Below are 15,654 nucleotides of genomic sequence, written 5' to 3' on the forward strand. Positions count from 1 at the left end.
GAAAACCTGGCCCTTATTTTAAAGCTTCTGGACGTTTCACTTCCTTTCTGTACCTTATTGGGAAATGAAGTGAAACGTCCTGAATCTTTAAAATGAGGGCCAGGTTGTCAGAATGGGTAATGTACTGTATAAGTACACATGAATTACAAATAAGTACTCCTCGTGACACACTTCGTTTTAATGTGCTAAATCTAATGTGCTAAACAGCGAGTAATTACATTGCACTTAGGCAAACAATGCATGCACTATGCTTTGAAAAGGTGCATTTTTCCAAATCTGGGATGCCACCCATATTAGATCCCCGGTCAGTGAGGTTGACCTACTGATCTGTTTTTACCTGCTCAACCAAGTCAACCCAGATGCTGCACTTGATTTTGAGAGCAAGCACAAGCAACAACCCACAGAGAGAACATTTGAACAGTGCACATTCAAGGGTAAGTAATGAGAGCCCATTGAGCACAGGCTATAATGCCTCAGGCGCCCAGTGCATCCACGAGGGATCACAACCTCGGTGACAGTTGTAACTGTCTGCAGCTGAGAGGAAGCAAAACACAAAGTCGGTGAATTTAGTGGAAACCTGCCCGTTTGTAACAAGCATGGTAACAAGCACTCATTGTTTCACCTCTGTAATAGCATACCGCAATTACTGTCAGTTACATGTTGTTATTACACTGTGACTATGCGATGTTAGTTCACGACAATCCTTGTTAGATGTAAACTACACATGTTACTACACTGTACTTGGGACCCCTTAAAATGAAGCGTTACGATCAATTTTTCATAAATCTGAATGGAAGCACCGTTGCATCTTTTTGTTGAATGCTGAAATCATTTTAACCTAAGGTTGCAAAATTCCACTACATTTCCCAAAATTCCCTGATTTTCCAGAAATCTCAGTTTGGAAGATTGCCGGAATTAAGAGGGAATACGGAGGGAATCTGAGAATCATTCAACCAGGATCTTTTTGGAAGACAATGGGGAATATTACCATTATTTTGCAACCCTATTTCAATATGACAAAATACTGCTTGAATTATAAATTGCACTTCAACGTCAGTTGCATATCGTTAATCGCTAGCCTATTTATTTACAGGCTATAGTATGTCACATACTGAGTCTCAACATGAACCTGCAGTAATATTCCTATTTCATAATGCATCAATGAAAAATACTGCCAAAAGGACAAGTTTCCATTCGTTGAATGTTGAAGCCCAAAACACGCATCCCACTGGGCACAGACATACAATTCAACGTCTAATCCACGTTGGTTCAACATAATTTCATTGAAATGACGTGGAATCGACGTTGATTCAAGCAGTGTGTTCCAAGCAGGATGTTTGGTAGGCCTGTATGTTAATACTCTACATCACAGAACAGTCCACAGTAAATTATAGACCGACGTCACTTCTCACCTGCTGGCTCTCAAAGGTCCAGGCGCTGTCGGGTAAAGACGCGTCTAGGATGTTGATCATCTCCTTAAAATCAGTGGTGCTGCTGGGCTTAACGAAGGTGAAATCACTGAACTCTGACATGGGAGAGAGACAGGACCTGAAGGACTGACTCTGAGACAACATGTCCCCTCCCAGGACCTCCACGTACTTAATCGGCCCGTCAGTGTTGAGCTGAATCTGCAGGTTTCTGTTGGGGTTCTTGTAGCCGTCCAAGTCGTCCCGTCTCATGCAGCAACTACCGCTGCTCCTGCTGTTTCTAACGCACTTGACTGCTAAGATGGCAAAAGTCACCAGAGACAGCACGGACACCGAGGCCAGAGAGAGAATCAAATACAGGGCGATTCTCCCGCTTTTCTTGCTAGGCTCTGGCGCTTTCTGCCGGAGATCCGAGATGAGTTCGTGGAGCCCGTCCTCTACCAGTATGGTCAGTGTGACCGAGGCAGACTGGACCGGCTCCCCGTCATCCTGTATCTCTATAAGCAGCCTCTGAGAGGAGTCGTCCTGCTCGGACACAGCGCGTTTAGTCCTCACCTCCCCTGTGTAAAGATTGACACTGAACAGAGACGTGTCTGTGGCCTCCACCAGTTTATATGAGATCCAGGCGTTATGGCCCGAGTCTGCGTCCACGGCCGTTACCTTAGTAACTAAGTGGCCTGCTTTAGCGGAGCGGGGCATCTTCTGGTGAGAGAGCGAGCCCAGGGCAGCGGAGGGGTAAATAACAGCGGGGGCATTGTCGTTCTGGTCCAGGATAAAAACATGGACAGTGACGTTGCTGCTCAGAGAGGGAGAGCCGTGGTCCTTGGCCTGCACCAGAATCTGAAACACCTTTAGTTTCTCATAGTCAAACGAGTGCATGCTGTAGATACTGCCGTTATCAGTGTTCATGTACACATAGGAAGACACAGAAACGTCCTGCACTTTGGAGTCTAAGATGGAGTAGGAGATCTTGGCATTATCCCCGAAATCCAGGTCAGATGTAGATACTGAGGAGAGCATTGATCCTGGTCGTCCATTCTCTTTTAAATAGACATTATATGAGGACTGGCTGAATTTAGGGGGGTTGTCGTTGACATCAATGATGCTGACTGGTATAATTTTCTTGGTAGTCAGGGGAGGGGAACCTGAATCAGTGGCTGTTATCTCAATATTATACTCTGAGAAACTCTCTCTGTCTAAAACACCACTGGTGACCAGTGCATAATTATCAGAAAATGACGATTTCAGACTGAAAGGATGGCCTTTTGTAAGTTGTAACGTTACTTTACCGTTATTCCCAGAGTCTAGGTCACGGGCACTGATCAAAGCCACTACCGTGCCACTCGGTGCGTCCTCGCGCACTGGACTAGGTTTGGAGGTGAGGACAATTTCGGGAGCATTGTCATTAACGTCTGTTATTTCGACCTGTACCCGACAGTGTCCCTCCATTTCTGGGATGCCTTTATCTACAGCAGTAATGTCTATACGATAATAAGCTGCACTCTCATAATCTAATTCCCCTCTTAGAAACATTTCCCCCGTAACTGCATCAACATCAAACACAGATAACACTGACTCTAGTGTATGCTCGCCGAATGAATATTCTATCTCCCCGTTTACACCCTCGTCTGAGTCAGTAGCCTCAAGCTTAATCAAGGAAGTGCCCTTTTCGCTATTTTCATTAATCCTTACATTATATAGAGCTTTCTGAAATACGGGATTATTGTCATTATTATCAAGGACAGTGACCGTGATCTGTGAAGTTCCAGACCTAGCCGGAGTGCCTCCATCTAGAGCCGTCAATAATAGCTCATGGACAGCTTTTTTCTCTCTGTCCAGTGGCTTCTCTAACACTAGCTCTGGGATTTTTCGTCCTCCTTCAATGTCTTTAACTTTTACACTGAAACATTCGTCTTTACTAAGAATGTAGGATTTAAGTGCATTGCTTCCCACATCGGGGTCCTCTGCACTTTCCAACGGAAAACGCGCGCCTACAGCTGTCAATTCAGCCATTTTCAGAACACGATCTTTTGTTAAGAAATTAGGAGAATTGTCATTTATGTCTCGTATTTCCACCTCAATACGGTGCAACTGTAACGGGTTCTCAATGACAACCTGCAGAGGTAAAACGCAGCTGGCGCTTTGTCCGCATAACGTCTCTCTGTCTATTCTCTCATTGACGACCAGCTCGCCCTTCCCCGCATCCACATTGAAATACTGCTTACCAGCCTCAGAGGCGACATGCAGTTTACGGTCAAAAATCTCAGAGAGTCCCAAACCCAGATCTTTGGCTAGATTTCCTACCACAGAGCCCTGTTTCAGTTCCTCCGGAATGGTGTAGCGAGTCTGTCCGTCTATTGTACTCCACAAGAGAATGAAATGACGCCACCAAAGAGCCAACCATCTCCAGTTTCGGTATCCAATTCTCTTTGTCATCCCTGATCCGTTACAACACAATTCCGTTTGAAATATTGTCCATAAAAATGAGCTTCATACCAAAATACATCTCCAGAACGTATATTCCATTTAGCTTTTTCGATTAATTTTGTATAGCAGAAAGTATGTTGTTTTTAGATTCTAGTGTATCTCCGTGAATGTGAGCGCATCCCTCTCTCTCCTCCAGCTCTGAGTATTCTAAGGGTTACGGTGCTGAGGCTGGGGGGAGGGAGTAGATCTCTTTGTACAGTTCTGCGTGCTATTGGTGCACAGAGCACATATCTACCATCCAATAACAGACCAACAGAACAGACTCCTTAAAGCCACAGCAGCCTGCCCCTATAAGCACTCTATCTCTCACAAAAAAAACAGGGAGAGGGGAGAATGTAACTGTATTTCCCAATATATCATACTGTCCATTTTGATGTGAAAATATATTAACGGCAGCCAGAAGTATAGAGAATTATGCGTAAACGGGGATAAAAATATATATAAGCCTTTTCTTCCATTGCACATAGACATTCTAACATTCAAAACATTTCAATTCTAATAGAGCCCCGTGGATCGAGACACTATTTATTTATGCATTTATACATGTTTTGCTTCACATAAAATATTGAATGAGCTTCAATTAGTCTGATATATATATATATACACAGTCCCAGCCAAAAGTTGACACACCTATTCATTCAAGGGTTTTCCTTTATTTTTTAAAACTATTTTCTACATTGTATAATAAAAGTGTTAAACAAATCAAAATATATTTGACATTTTGGATTCTTCAAAGTAGCCACCCTTTGCCTTGATGACAGCTTTGCACCCTCTTGCCATTCTCTGAGCCAGCTTCATGAGGAATGCTTTTCCAACAATCTTGAAGGAGTTCCCACATATGCTGAGCACTTGTTGGCTGCTTTTCCTTCACTCTGCAGTCCAACTCATCCCAAACCATCTCTTGAAAACAAGACTCCCTAAATTTTATCAGCATATCGATTGCGCAACCAGGGCTGGAAAAACCTTGGATCACTGCTATTCTAACTTCCGCGACGCATATAAGGCCCTGCCCCGCCCTCCTTTCGGAAAAGCTGACCACGACTCCATTTTTGTTGATCCCTGCCTACAGACAGAAACTAAAACAAGAAGCTCCCGCGCTGAGGTCTGTTCAACGCTGGTCCGACCAATCTGATTCCACACTCCAAGACTGCTTCCATCACGTGGACTGGGATATGTTTCGTATTGCTTCAGACAACAACATTGACGAATACGCTGATTCGGTGAGCGAGTTCATTAGAACGTGCGTTGAAGATGTCGTTCCCATAGCAACGATTAAAACATTCCCAAACCAGAAACCGTGGATTGATGGCAGCATCGCGTGAAACTGAAAGCCCGAACCACTGCTTTTAATCAGGGCAAGGTGACCGGAAACATGACCGAATACAAACAGTGTAACTATTCCCTCCGCAAGGCAATCAAACAAGCTAAGCGTCAGTATAGAGACAAAGTAGAATCTCAATTCAACGGCTCAGACACAAGAGGTATGTGGCAGGGTCTACAGTCAATCACGGATTACAAAAAGAAAACCAGCCCAGTCACGGACCAGGATGTCTTGCTCCCAGGCAGACTAAATAACTTTTTTGCCCGCTTTGAGGACAATACAGTGCCACTGACATGGCCCGCAACTAAAACATGCGGACTCTCCTTCACTGCAGCCGACGTGAGGAAAACATTTAAACGTGTCAACCCTCGCAAGGCTGCAGGCCCAGACGGCATCCCCAGCCGCGCCCTCAGAGCATGCACAGACCAGCTGGCTGGTGTGTTTACGGACATATTCAATCAATCCCTATCCCAGTCTGTTGTTCCCACATGCTTCAAGAGGGACACCATTGTTCCTGTTCCCAAGAAAGCTAAGGTAACTGAGCTAAACGACTACCGCCCCGTAGCACTCACTTCCGTCATCATGAAGTGCTTTGAGAGACTAGTCAAGGACCATATCACCTCCACCCTACCTGACACCCTAGACCCACTCCAATTTGCTTACCGCCCAAATAGGTCCACAGACGATGCAATCTCAACCACACTGCACACTGCCCTAACCCATCTGGACAAGAGGAATACCTATGTGAGAATGCTGTTCATCGACTACAGCTCGGCATTTAACACCATAGTGCCCTCCAAGCTCGTCATCAAGCTCGAGACCCTGGGTCTCGACCCCGCCCTGTGCAACTGGGTACTGGACTTCCTGACGGGCCGCCCCAGGTGGTGAGGGTAGGCAACAACATTTCCACCCCGCTGATCCTCAACACTGGGGCCCCACAAGGGTGCGTTCTGAGCCCTCTCCTGTACTCCCTGTTCACCCACGACTGCGTGGCCACGCACGCCTCCAACTCAATCATCAAGTTTGCGGACGACACAACAGTGGTAGGCTTGATTACCAACAACGACGAGACGGCCTACAGGGAGGAGGTGAGGGCCCTCGGAGTGTGGTGTCAGGAAAATAACCTCACACTCAACGTCAACAAAACTAAGGAGATGATTGTGGACTTCAGGAAACAGCAGAGGGAACAACCCCCTATCCACATTGATGGAACAGTAGCGGAGAGGGTAGTAAGTTTTAAGTTCCTCGGTGTACACATCACAGACAAACTGAATTGGTCCACCCACACAGACAGCATCGTGAAGAAGGCGCAGCAGCGCCTCTTCAACCTCAGGAGGCTGAAGAAATTTGGCTAGTCACCAAAAGCACTCACAAACTTCTACAGATGCACAATCGAGAGCATCCTGTCGGGCTGTATCACCGCCTGGTACGGCAACTGCTCCGCCCACAACCGTAAGGCTCTCCAGAGGGTAGTGAGGTCTGCACAACGCATCACCGGGGGCAAACTACCTGCCCTCCAGGACACCTACACCACCCGATGTCACAGGAAGGCCATAAAGATCATCAAGGACAACAACCACCCGAGCCACTGCCTGTTCACCCCGCTATCATCCAGAAGGCGAGGTCAGTACAGGTGCATCAAAGCTGGGACCGAGAGACTGAAAAACAGCTTCTATCTCAAGGCCATCAGACTGTTAAACAGCCACCACTAACATTGAGTGGCTGCTGCCAACACACTGACTCAACTCCAGCCACTTTAATAATGGGAATTGATGGGAAATGATGTAAAATATATCACTAGCCACTTTAAACAATGCTACCTAATATAATGTTTACATACCCTACATTATTCATCTCATATGTATATGTATATACTGTACTCTATAACTTTATGTAATACATGTATCACTAGCCACTTTAACTATGCCACTTTGTTTACATACTCATCTCATATGTATATACTGCACTCAATACCATCTACTGTATCTTGCCTATGCCGCTCTGTACCATCACTCACTCATATATCTTTATGTACATATTCTTTATCTCCTTACACTTGTGTCTATAAGGTAGTAGTTTTGGAATTGTTAGCTAGATTACTTGTTGGTTATTACTGCATTGTTGGAACTAGAAGCACAAGCATTTCGCTACACTCGCATTAACATCTGCTAACCATGTGTATGTGACAAATAAAATTTGATTTGATTTGATTTGATTGGGTTGAGGTCGGATGATTGTGGAGGCCAGGTCATCTGATGCTGCACTCCATCACTCTCCTTGGTCAAATAGCCCTTACATAGCCTGGAGGTGTGTTTTGGGTCATTGACCTGTTTAAAAACAAATGATAGTCCCACTTGCGCAAAACTGATGGGATGGCTTATCGCTGCAGAATGCTGTGGTAGCCCTGCTGGTTAAGTGTGCATTGAATTCTAAATAAATCACTGACAGTGTCATCAGAAAAACATCCCCAAACCATCACACCTCCTCCTCCATGCTTCACGGTGGGAACCACACATCCGTTCACCTACCTTCCCCCCCCCCAATTTCGTTTGTGGTATCCAATTGATAGTTAGGGACAAGAACATCCCTGCCGGCCAAACCCTCCCTTATCCCGGATGACGCTGGGCCGATTGTGCGCCGCTCCACAGCTAGCACTGTGCCACTCGGGAGGCCCCTCGTTCACCTACTCTGGGTCTCACAAAGACACGGTGGTTGGAACCAAAAATAAAAAATTTGGACTCATCAGACCAAAGGACAGATTTCCACCGTTCTAATGTCCATTGCTCTTGTTTCTTTGCCCAAGCAAGTCTCTTCTTCTTATCGGTGTCCTTTAGTAGTGGTTTCTTTGCAGCAATTCGACTATGAAGGCCTGATTCTGATTCATGCAGTCTCTTCTGAACAGTTGATGTTGAGATATCTGTTACTCGAACTCTGTGAAGCATTTATTTCAGCTGCAATCTGAGGTGCAGTTAACTCTAATTAATGTATCCTCTGCAGCAGAGGATACCTGCTGCAGAGTGGCGGTCCTCATAAGAGCCAGTTTCATCATAGCGCTTGATGGATTTTGCTACAGCACTTGAAGAAACTTTCCACATTCTTGACATTTTCCGGATTGACTGACGTTCATGTCTTAATGTAATAATGGACTGTCATTTATCTTTGCGTATTTCAATGGTTCTTGCCATAATAGGGACTTGGTCTTATACCAAATAAGGCTATCTTCTGTATACCTCCCCAAAACACAACTGATTGGCTCAAACACATTAAGTACGAAGGAAAGAAATTCCACAAATGAACTTTTAACAAGATACACCTGTTAATTGAAATGCATTCCAGGTGACTACCTCATGAAGCTGGTTGAGAGAATGCCAAGCGCGTGCAAAGTTGTCATCAAGGCAAAGGGTGGCTACTTTGAATAAATCTAAAATCTAAAACATATTTTGACTTGTTTAACACTTTTTTGGCTACTACATGATTCCATATGTGTTTTTTCATAGTTTTGATGTCTTTGCTATTATTCTACAATATAGAAAATAGTAAAAATAAAGAAAAAGCCTTGAGTAGATATGTCCAAACCTTTGACTGGTACTGTGCATATACATTGCAGCAAATGTAATATATGCTGTCTGTCATCGCGCACACAAAACTACACAGTTGATTCAGAGTGTTGTTGTCAATGGTGCTAAACCCCTCAGGCGTCCACTAGCCAGTCAGATAGTCACAGAATCACGCAAAAAGACCCACTACAGTAACAATAGAGATTACAAGATCTCTGAGGATTACAACCAGCAGGTTCAAATACATCACAGAATATTTTTGAAATCATTCAAACCGCATGAGTATGGGTTTTAGTAATTACCAGTAGCCTATGTTGAATGATACATTATTACAAGATAATATGATTTGTACTGATTTGTACATTGCACCATTTTGATGAATACTGACAATTCATTATTTTAAATGGAATAAATAACCTATTGCTTAAATGATAACAACTGAACACAAACGTCAGTGGCACATTTATTCACAGATTGGAGTCTGTTAAATACCGAGTCATGAAAATACTGCCAAAACATCTAGCTTTGATTTGTGTAATGTTACAACACAAAACTGTATGTTAACGTCATAAAACAGCCTACATTCGATAATCTTTATCATCACAATAAATCATACGTCACTTCTCACCTGCTGGCTCTCAAAGGTCCAGGCGCTGTCTGGTAAAGACGCGTCTAGGACGTTGATCATCTCCTTAAAGTCGGTGGTGCTGCTGGGCTTAATGAAAGTGAAATCACTGAACTCTGACATGGGAGAGAGACATGACCTGAAGGACTGACTCTGAGACAACATGTCCCCTCCCAGGACCTCCACGTACTTAATCGGTCCGTCAGTGTTGAGCTGAATCTGCAGGTTTCTGTTGGGGTTCTTGTAGCCGTCCAAGTCGTCACGTCTCATGCAGCAACTACCGCTGCTCCTGCTGTTTCTAACGCACTTGACTGCTAAGATGACAAAAGTCACCAGCGACAGCACGGACACCGAGGCCAGAGAGAGAATCAAATACAGGGTGATTCTCCCGCTTTTCTTACTGGGTTCTGGAGCTTTCTGCCGGAGATCCAAGATGGGTTCGTGGAGCCCGTCCTCTACCAGTATGGTCAGTGTGACCGTGGCGGACTGGACCGGCACCCCGTCATCCTGTATCTCTATAAGCAGCCTCTGAGAGGAGTCGTCCTGCTCGGACGCAGCGCGTTTAGTCCTCACCTCCCCCGTGTAAAGATTGACACTGAACAGAGACGCGTCTGTGGCCTCCACCAGTTTATATGAGATCCAGGCGTTATGGCCCGAGTCTGCGTCCACAGCCGTTACCTTAGTAACCAGGTGGCCTGCTTTAGCGGAGCGCGGCATCTTCTGGTGAGAGAGCGAGCCCAGGGCAGCGGAGGGGTAAATAACAGCGGGGGCATTGTCGTTCTGGTCCAGGATAAAAACGTGGACAGTGGCGTTGCTGCTCAGAGAGGGAGACCCGTGATCCTTGGCCTGCACCAGAATCTGAAACACCTTTAGTTTCTCATAGTCGTATGAGTGCATGCTGTAGATGCTGCCGTTGTCAGAGTTCATGTACACATAGGAGGATACAGAGACGTCCTGCACTTTGGAGTCTAAGATGGAGAAGGAGGTTTTTGCGTTGTCCCCCAGGTCTGAATCCGTGGCGGAGACTGAACACAGTACTTTCCCTGGTGCGTAATTCTCTTTGACGTACACCGTGTACGAGGGCTGAGAGAATAGCGGTGGATTGTCATTCACATCCAACACATCAACAATGATTGTTTTCTTGCTGGATAAAGGGGGTTTCCCTGAATCACTGGCACTGATATCTATACTATACTGAGAGTAACGCTCGCGGTCAAGAGGAGCATTAGTTACCAGGGTGTAATGCTTAGATACCGACGGGTTCAACTTGAACGGAGACTTTGGTGACACGCTTAACCGCACCTTCCCATTGTCCCCGGAGTCGGAGTCTTTGGCGCCTATCAAAGCTATCACGGTTCCGATAGGCGAATCTTCTGGAACAGGTGTCGTTAGAGACGTCACAATTATCTCTGGGATGTTGTCATTGACGTCAATCATTTTAAATTCAACATCACAATGTCCGTCCATCTCCGGGTTGCCTTTATCTTTAGCGACTATGTCAAATTTATATGAACTCGTCTGCTCATAGTTGAGTTGTCTTTTTATTACAATCACTCCTGTCGAAGAATCTATATCAAACAATGCAGTCACTGAGTCTGGCGTCTGTTCTCCAAATACATACTCTATCTCCCCATTTAATCCCTCGTCCGGGTCTGTCGCTTTTACTCGTAAAATCTGAGTGCCAGGTGCAGCATTTTCGTTAACATTAGCCTCATAAAGTTGTCTCTCAAACTGCGGTGCGTTATCATTAATATCAAGTACCATGATACTAATCTCAGAGGTTCCTGAACGCACTGGATCACCCCCATCTACAGCGGTGAGAATAAGCTTATGAACAGGTTGCTTCTCCCGGTCGAGAGACCTTTCAAGGACCAGTTCTGGAGTTTTGCTACCATCCTTGTGATTTTTGACATTCAATTTGAAATGGTCGTTTTTGTTAATGCTGTATGAGCGTATAGTGTTCGCAGCGACATCGGGATCCAGTGCGCATTCGAGTGGAAATCTTGCGCCTGGGTTTATTGACTCTGCAATCTTTAATACTTTTTCTTTGGTGAGAAAGCTGGGAGAATTATCATTGATATCCTGTATTTCAATATCAACTCGGTGAAGCTGCAAGGGCTTTTCAATCACTACCTCCAAAGGCAAAATACACGGAACTCTTTGTCCACACAGTTCCTCCCTGTCTATCCTTTCACTGACGACCAGCTCTCCTTTCCCCAGATCCACACTGAAATACTGCTTACCAGCTTCCGAGGTTATTCGTAATTTACGACGATAAATCTCAGATAGTCCCAAAACCAGATCTTTGGCTAGATTTCCTACCACAGAGCCCTGTTTCAGTTCCTCCGGGATGGTGTATCGAGTCTGTCCGTCTATTGTAGTCCACAAGAGAAAGAAAAGATGCCACCATAGCAGAACCTGCCACACGGGCAGTCTATTCCACATTGTTCCACGACACATCAAAACGAATATATTATTTCACCCAAAATTCGCCCTTTCGCTGGAGTGGTGATACTCAATCTGTAATCGAATGTCAACGTCGCTCATATTTTACAGTGATGGAGACGCTTTGTGTCTCGGCACATCCCTCTTTCTCCTCCAGCTCTGAGCATTGTAAGGGTTACGGTGCTGAGGCTGGGGGGAGGGAGTAGATCTCTTTGTACAGTTCTGCATGCTATTGGTGCACAGCGCCTAACACAAGCTACCAATCAGGATTTACCAGTCATTTAAAGCTATACAGTGAAAATACGAGCTCTTGGGAAACATATGAAGCACCATAACAATTCAACATGAGAGAAAAACAGTACTCCATTTAATGTGTAATACTATGGGTACTGCTACTATACTATTCATATCACTTAGTATTAGTAGCCTTTCAGACACCCATCTATACCCCACAATACATGCCACCAGGGGTCTCGTCAGAGTCCCCAAGTCCAAAACGAATTCACGGCAACGCACAGATTTATACAGAGCCATGATCACATGGAACTCCCTTCCATCTCCGATTCCTCTAGCAAACAGCAGAATTACCTTTTAAAAACGGATTAAGCAACAACTCATGGAACCGCGGGGACTGTAAGGACAAACACACAACAGACACACAACACAACATTATTCTCGAAGTATTCTATATCCATTCCCACCGTTTCAATTCTTCCTGATATCTGTGTGGGTGACAAAGGCTCTCCGTTGCCGTCCTGTGGTAAAAGAAAGCAAGCGCAGCAGGAGTATGTCGTCAAAGCAACCCACGTGGCTCAGAATAATAATACATCGCACAGCCAGCTTAAAAAATACCCGTATGGAGGTCTGGAGAGCAAAGGAAAAGGGTTGCTCTGATGACATGCTCCTCTCTCTCTCTCTCTCCATCTCTATCTATCTATCGCTCTCTCACACAAACCCTGGGACCCAGGAACTGGTAAATCATATCTGATATGTTAGTTGTGTTAGACCCTGGGACCATGGAACCCACTCACTCCACTGTAATATGTCCATGACATGAACTAATTACCTGAGAGCTGAATCGAGATTACATATATAAATAAACTCGATACCATTTTCCATTATACACAATCACAAGCTGTAACCTACATCATATCCCAATACTACAACGAATATGAAAACAATAATGCATCAGCTTTGCTATTGGTTAATAAAGGTGAAAGAATAAATAAAATCCGTGCTCGTCAAGGCGACGGATATAGATGGGGAGAGGGGGGGTGGGCACGCTGCCACTGAGCTCTAGAGCGTGTTTCAGAACCACGTGGGTGGACAGCGCCACACAGGCGGCCAGCTCGTGCTGCTGCATACTGGTGGAATGAGCGGCGACCGCGTGGTGGCTGCTAAACAATAACTCACATCTCTATCTCTCGCGCTCTCTCTCTCTCTCTCGTTTTATTTATTACAGTCAACTCTACCAGATGCATCAGCCCACATATCAAACCTCATCCACAAACAAAATGTTACCCAGATTCATTAAGAGCTCCAGCCTTATATTCTGTTTCTTGACTGTGTGTGACGTCAAATACATAGTTTACTATGTCCATATGCATATTATGTTAACCCTCCTGTTGTGTTCTGGTCGAATTGAACGGATTTACAAGTTCATGTAATCTGATTGTCATAAGGTTCCATGACTTTGTTCACACAGGGCATCTGAACGCACAACATACATTTTGGATGATTTTCATTACATTTTGGGTGTTTTATTTAACTTTTGTACACCTGTGGTGTTCCCGGTCATGACCGGTCATCAGAAATGAATGGGTGAGACTACAGTTAGTGTATAAAATTGAGTTCAGGCACATGCCCATTCATCAGATGGACACACTTCTTCTCCAAGACCCCCACATGCACGTGGGTTTGAACGCGCGCACACACACACACACACACACACACACACACACACACACACACACACACACCTCACTCCCCTTCTTGGCTTCCATGGCAACCCCCACGGGAACCTTTCCCCAATAGAATCTTTTCCCCACGGGAACCACACTTCTTGGCAGTCTCACAAACAATTGCAACATTGTTTCAACTTTTCTCCTATGCTGGTATACAAAGTTTTTTTGAGGCCTTGCTCACAATTCCTTCTGTGGCAGCACAATGACCAAACGATATACTGTATGTGAGGCTCTTGATCATACCTTTGATCGTGACTGGTGAGGAGGAGAGTCCTTTTAAACTGTGACACAAAGTAGTCTGTGATAAATAGCACAATATGCTTCATCTGAGTATTTGTTACAGTCAAAATAATCCATATATTATGCTTTTCTTACTAAAAAACGAGTTGTATGAGCTCAGGTCAATGAGGCCTACAGGCCATTAATCACAAATAGAAGTTCAAACCTTGTAATGTTCACAAGAACTTAAATTGATAAAAAGATCGAACACAACATTAGGTGATAATATATGTATTATGGATTTATAATCAGCTATAATGGGGCGGTCATTTTGGACCGGGAACACAGAATGAATTAACATGAAACGAACACAACAGGAGGGTTAAGTCAGATGCATCCCCCAAATGTGAGTGTGGAATAACACTCAGTCACTCAGTGCTGAGAGCTTGTGTCTACGGATCACAGCGGTGGCCTTTTTTTGGGGGTCTTACTTCCAGTCAGAATCAGTAAGGTCATGGACGTGTTTACAGTCTATGTCTTGTGATGGTGGAGTCATTATTACGGAAAGTATTTCTTACCTTATTTGGAGAGACGGAGGATGACAGGAGACACGTCAGCAACAGCAGCAAAGGGAAGACATGGAAGAGAAGAACAGAGAGACAAACGAGACACGGGTTTAGAGGGAAGATCAGCAGACAAAAGAGAGTCTTGGGACAGAGAGACATCCCCGATACTCACCGTTCACCTTGCATTGATAATGTAGCCTTGATTGGTTCTGGAGGTGGGGACTGTGTTGATTTGCGTTGCGATACCTGTGATATGTGCCCTAATGATGACGTCCCAGAATGGCTGTCGCCGGAGCTTGTTATGTGTCATAGGTGTGTCTCATTAGGTGTCTGTTTGCGTGTGTGGCACAGAAAGGTGGGCGAACGTAAACGCAACAGCAAACAACAACAGTTATTCAGGCAAATCCCCGATATCACGGTGTGTCTTCGCTTGTGTCTGCTGTTGCATTGTGTGAGTTGTGCTTGTTTATTTGTGGAGAGAAAGGGAAGTAGAGAGCATAGGGCATGACACATAGGGAGCAGAGAAAGAGAGAGAGAGAGAGAGAGAGAGAGAGAGAGAGAGAGAGAGAGGGAGAAGAATACTTAATAAAAGAGAAATACAATTGGCCCAGTTCCTCTGTAACAGGAGCATGAGCAGTGTACTATCTCATCTGCATGTCCCAGCCAGAATGATGATAGCACCATTTTGAAGGAGACTAAGTGTGTCCCCCAAATGGTACCCTCTTCCCTACATAGTGCACTACTTTTTTTTTACCAAAGCCCTATGGTTAGCTGGTTGAAAGTAATACGCTATATAGAGAATAAGTTGTCATTTCAGATGTAGTAAGACCATAGGAGAGGTGTGATCGCTCCCAGAACGGCAGGATAGCATCGCTACACTGCAGTACAGCACACTGCCATGCTGCAGAGGAGCAGCTCCTACACAGCAACAGCAGAGGGACTCGAGGCGATGCCCAGGGATGCTGTATGCTTAATTAAGGAGATGCTTTCACGCTGTGTGTGTGTGTGTGTGTGTGTGTGTGTGTGTGTGTGTGTGTGTGTGT

The 15,654-nt window shown here is 44.9% G+C and overlaps 3 protein-coding genes across 26 annotated transcripts in view; all 3 read right to left on the reverse strand.

The window, feature by feature from the left end:
- LOC112220809 (protocadherin gamma-C5-like) overlaps positions 1–15,654 on the reverse strand; it is a 201,642-nt gene that overhangs the window by 45,826 nt on the left and 140,162 nt on the right. The gene's annotated exons all lie outside the window — the stretch shown is intronic.
- On the reverse strand, positions 1,153–4,551 carry LOC112220802 (protocadherin gamma-C5-like). The gene has a single exon (XM_024382702.2). The coding sequence runs from the start codon at positions 3,861–3,863 to the stop codon at positions 1,389–1,391; it is 2,475 nt and encodes an 824-aa protein (XP_024238470.2). The 5' UTR covers positions 3,864–4,551; the 3' UTR covers positions 1,153–1,388.
- LOC112220803 (protocadherin gamma-C5-like) lies at positions 9,169–13,630 on the reverse strand. The gene has a single exon (XM_024382703.2). It carries the CDS (start codon positions 11,875–11,877, stop codon positions 9,403–9,405), a length of 2,475 nt encoding a protein of 824 aa, XP_024238471.2. The 5' UTR covers positions 11,878–13,630; the 3' UTR covers positions 9,169–9,402.

This window comes from Oncorhynchus tshawytscha, linkage group LG21, assembly GCF_018296145.1.
Source record: "Oncorhynchus tshawytscha isolate Ot180627B linkage group LG21, Otsh_v2.0, whole genome shotgun sequence".
In the NCBI taxonomy this organism is placed as follows: Eukaryota; Metazoa; Chordata; class Actinopteri; order Salmoniformes; family Salmonidae; genus Oncorhynchus; species Oncorhynchus tshawytscha.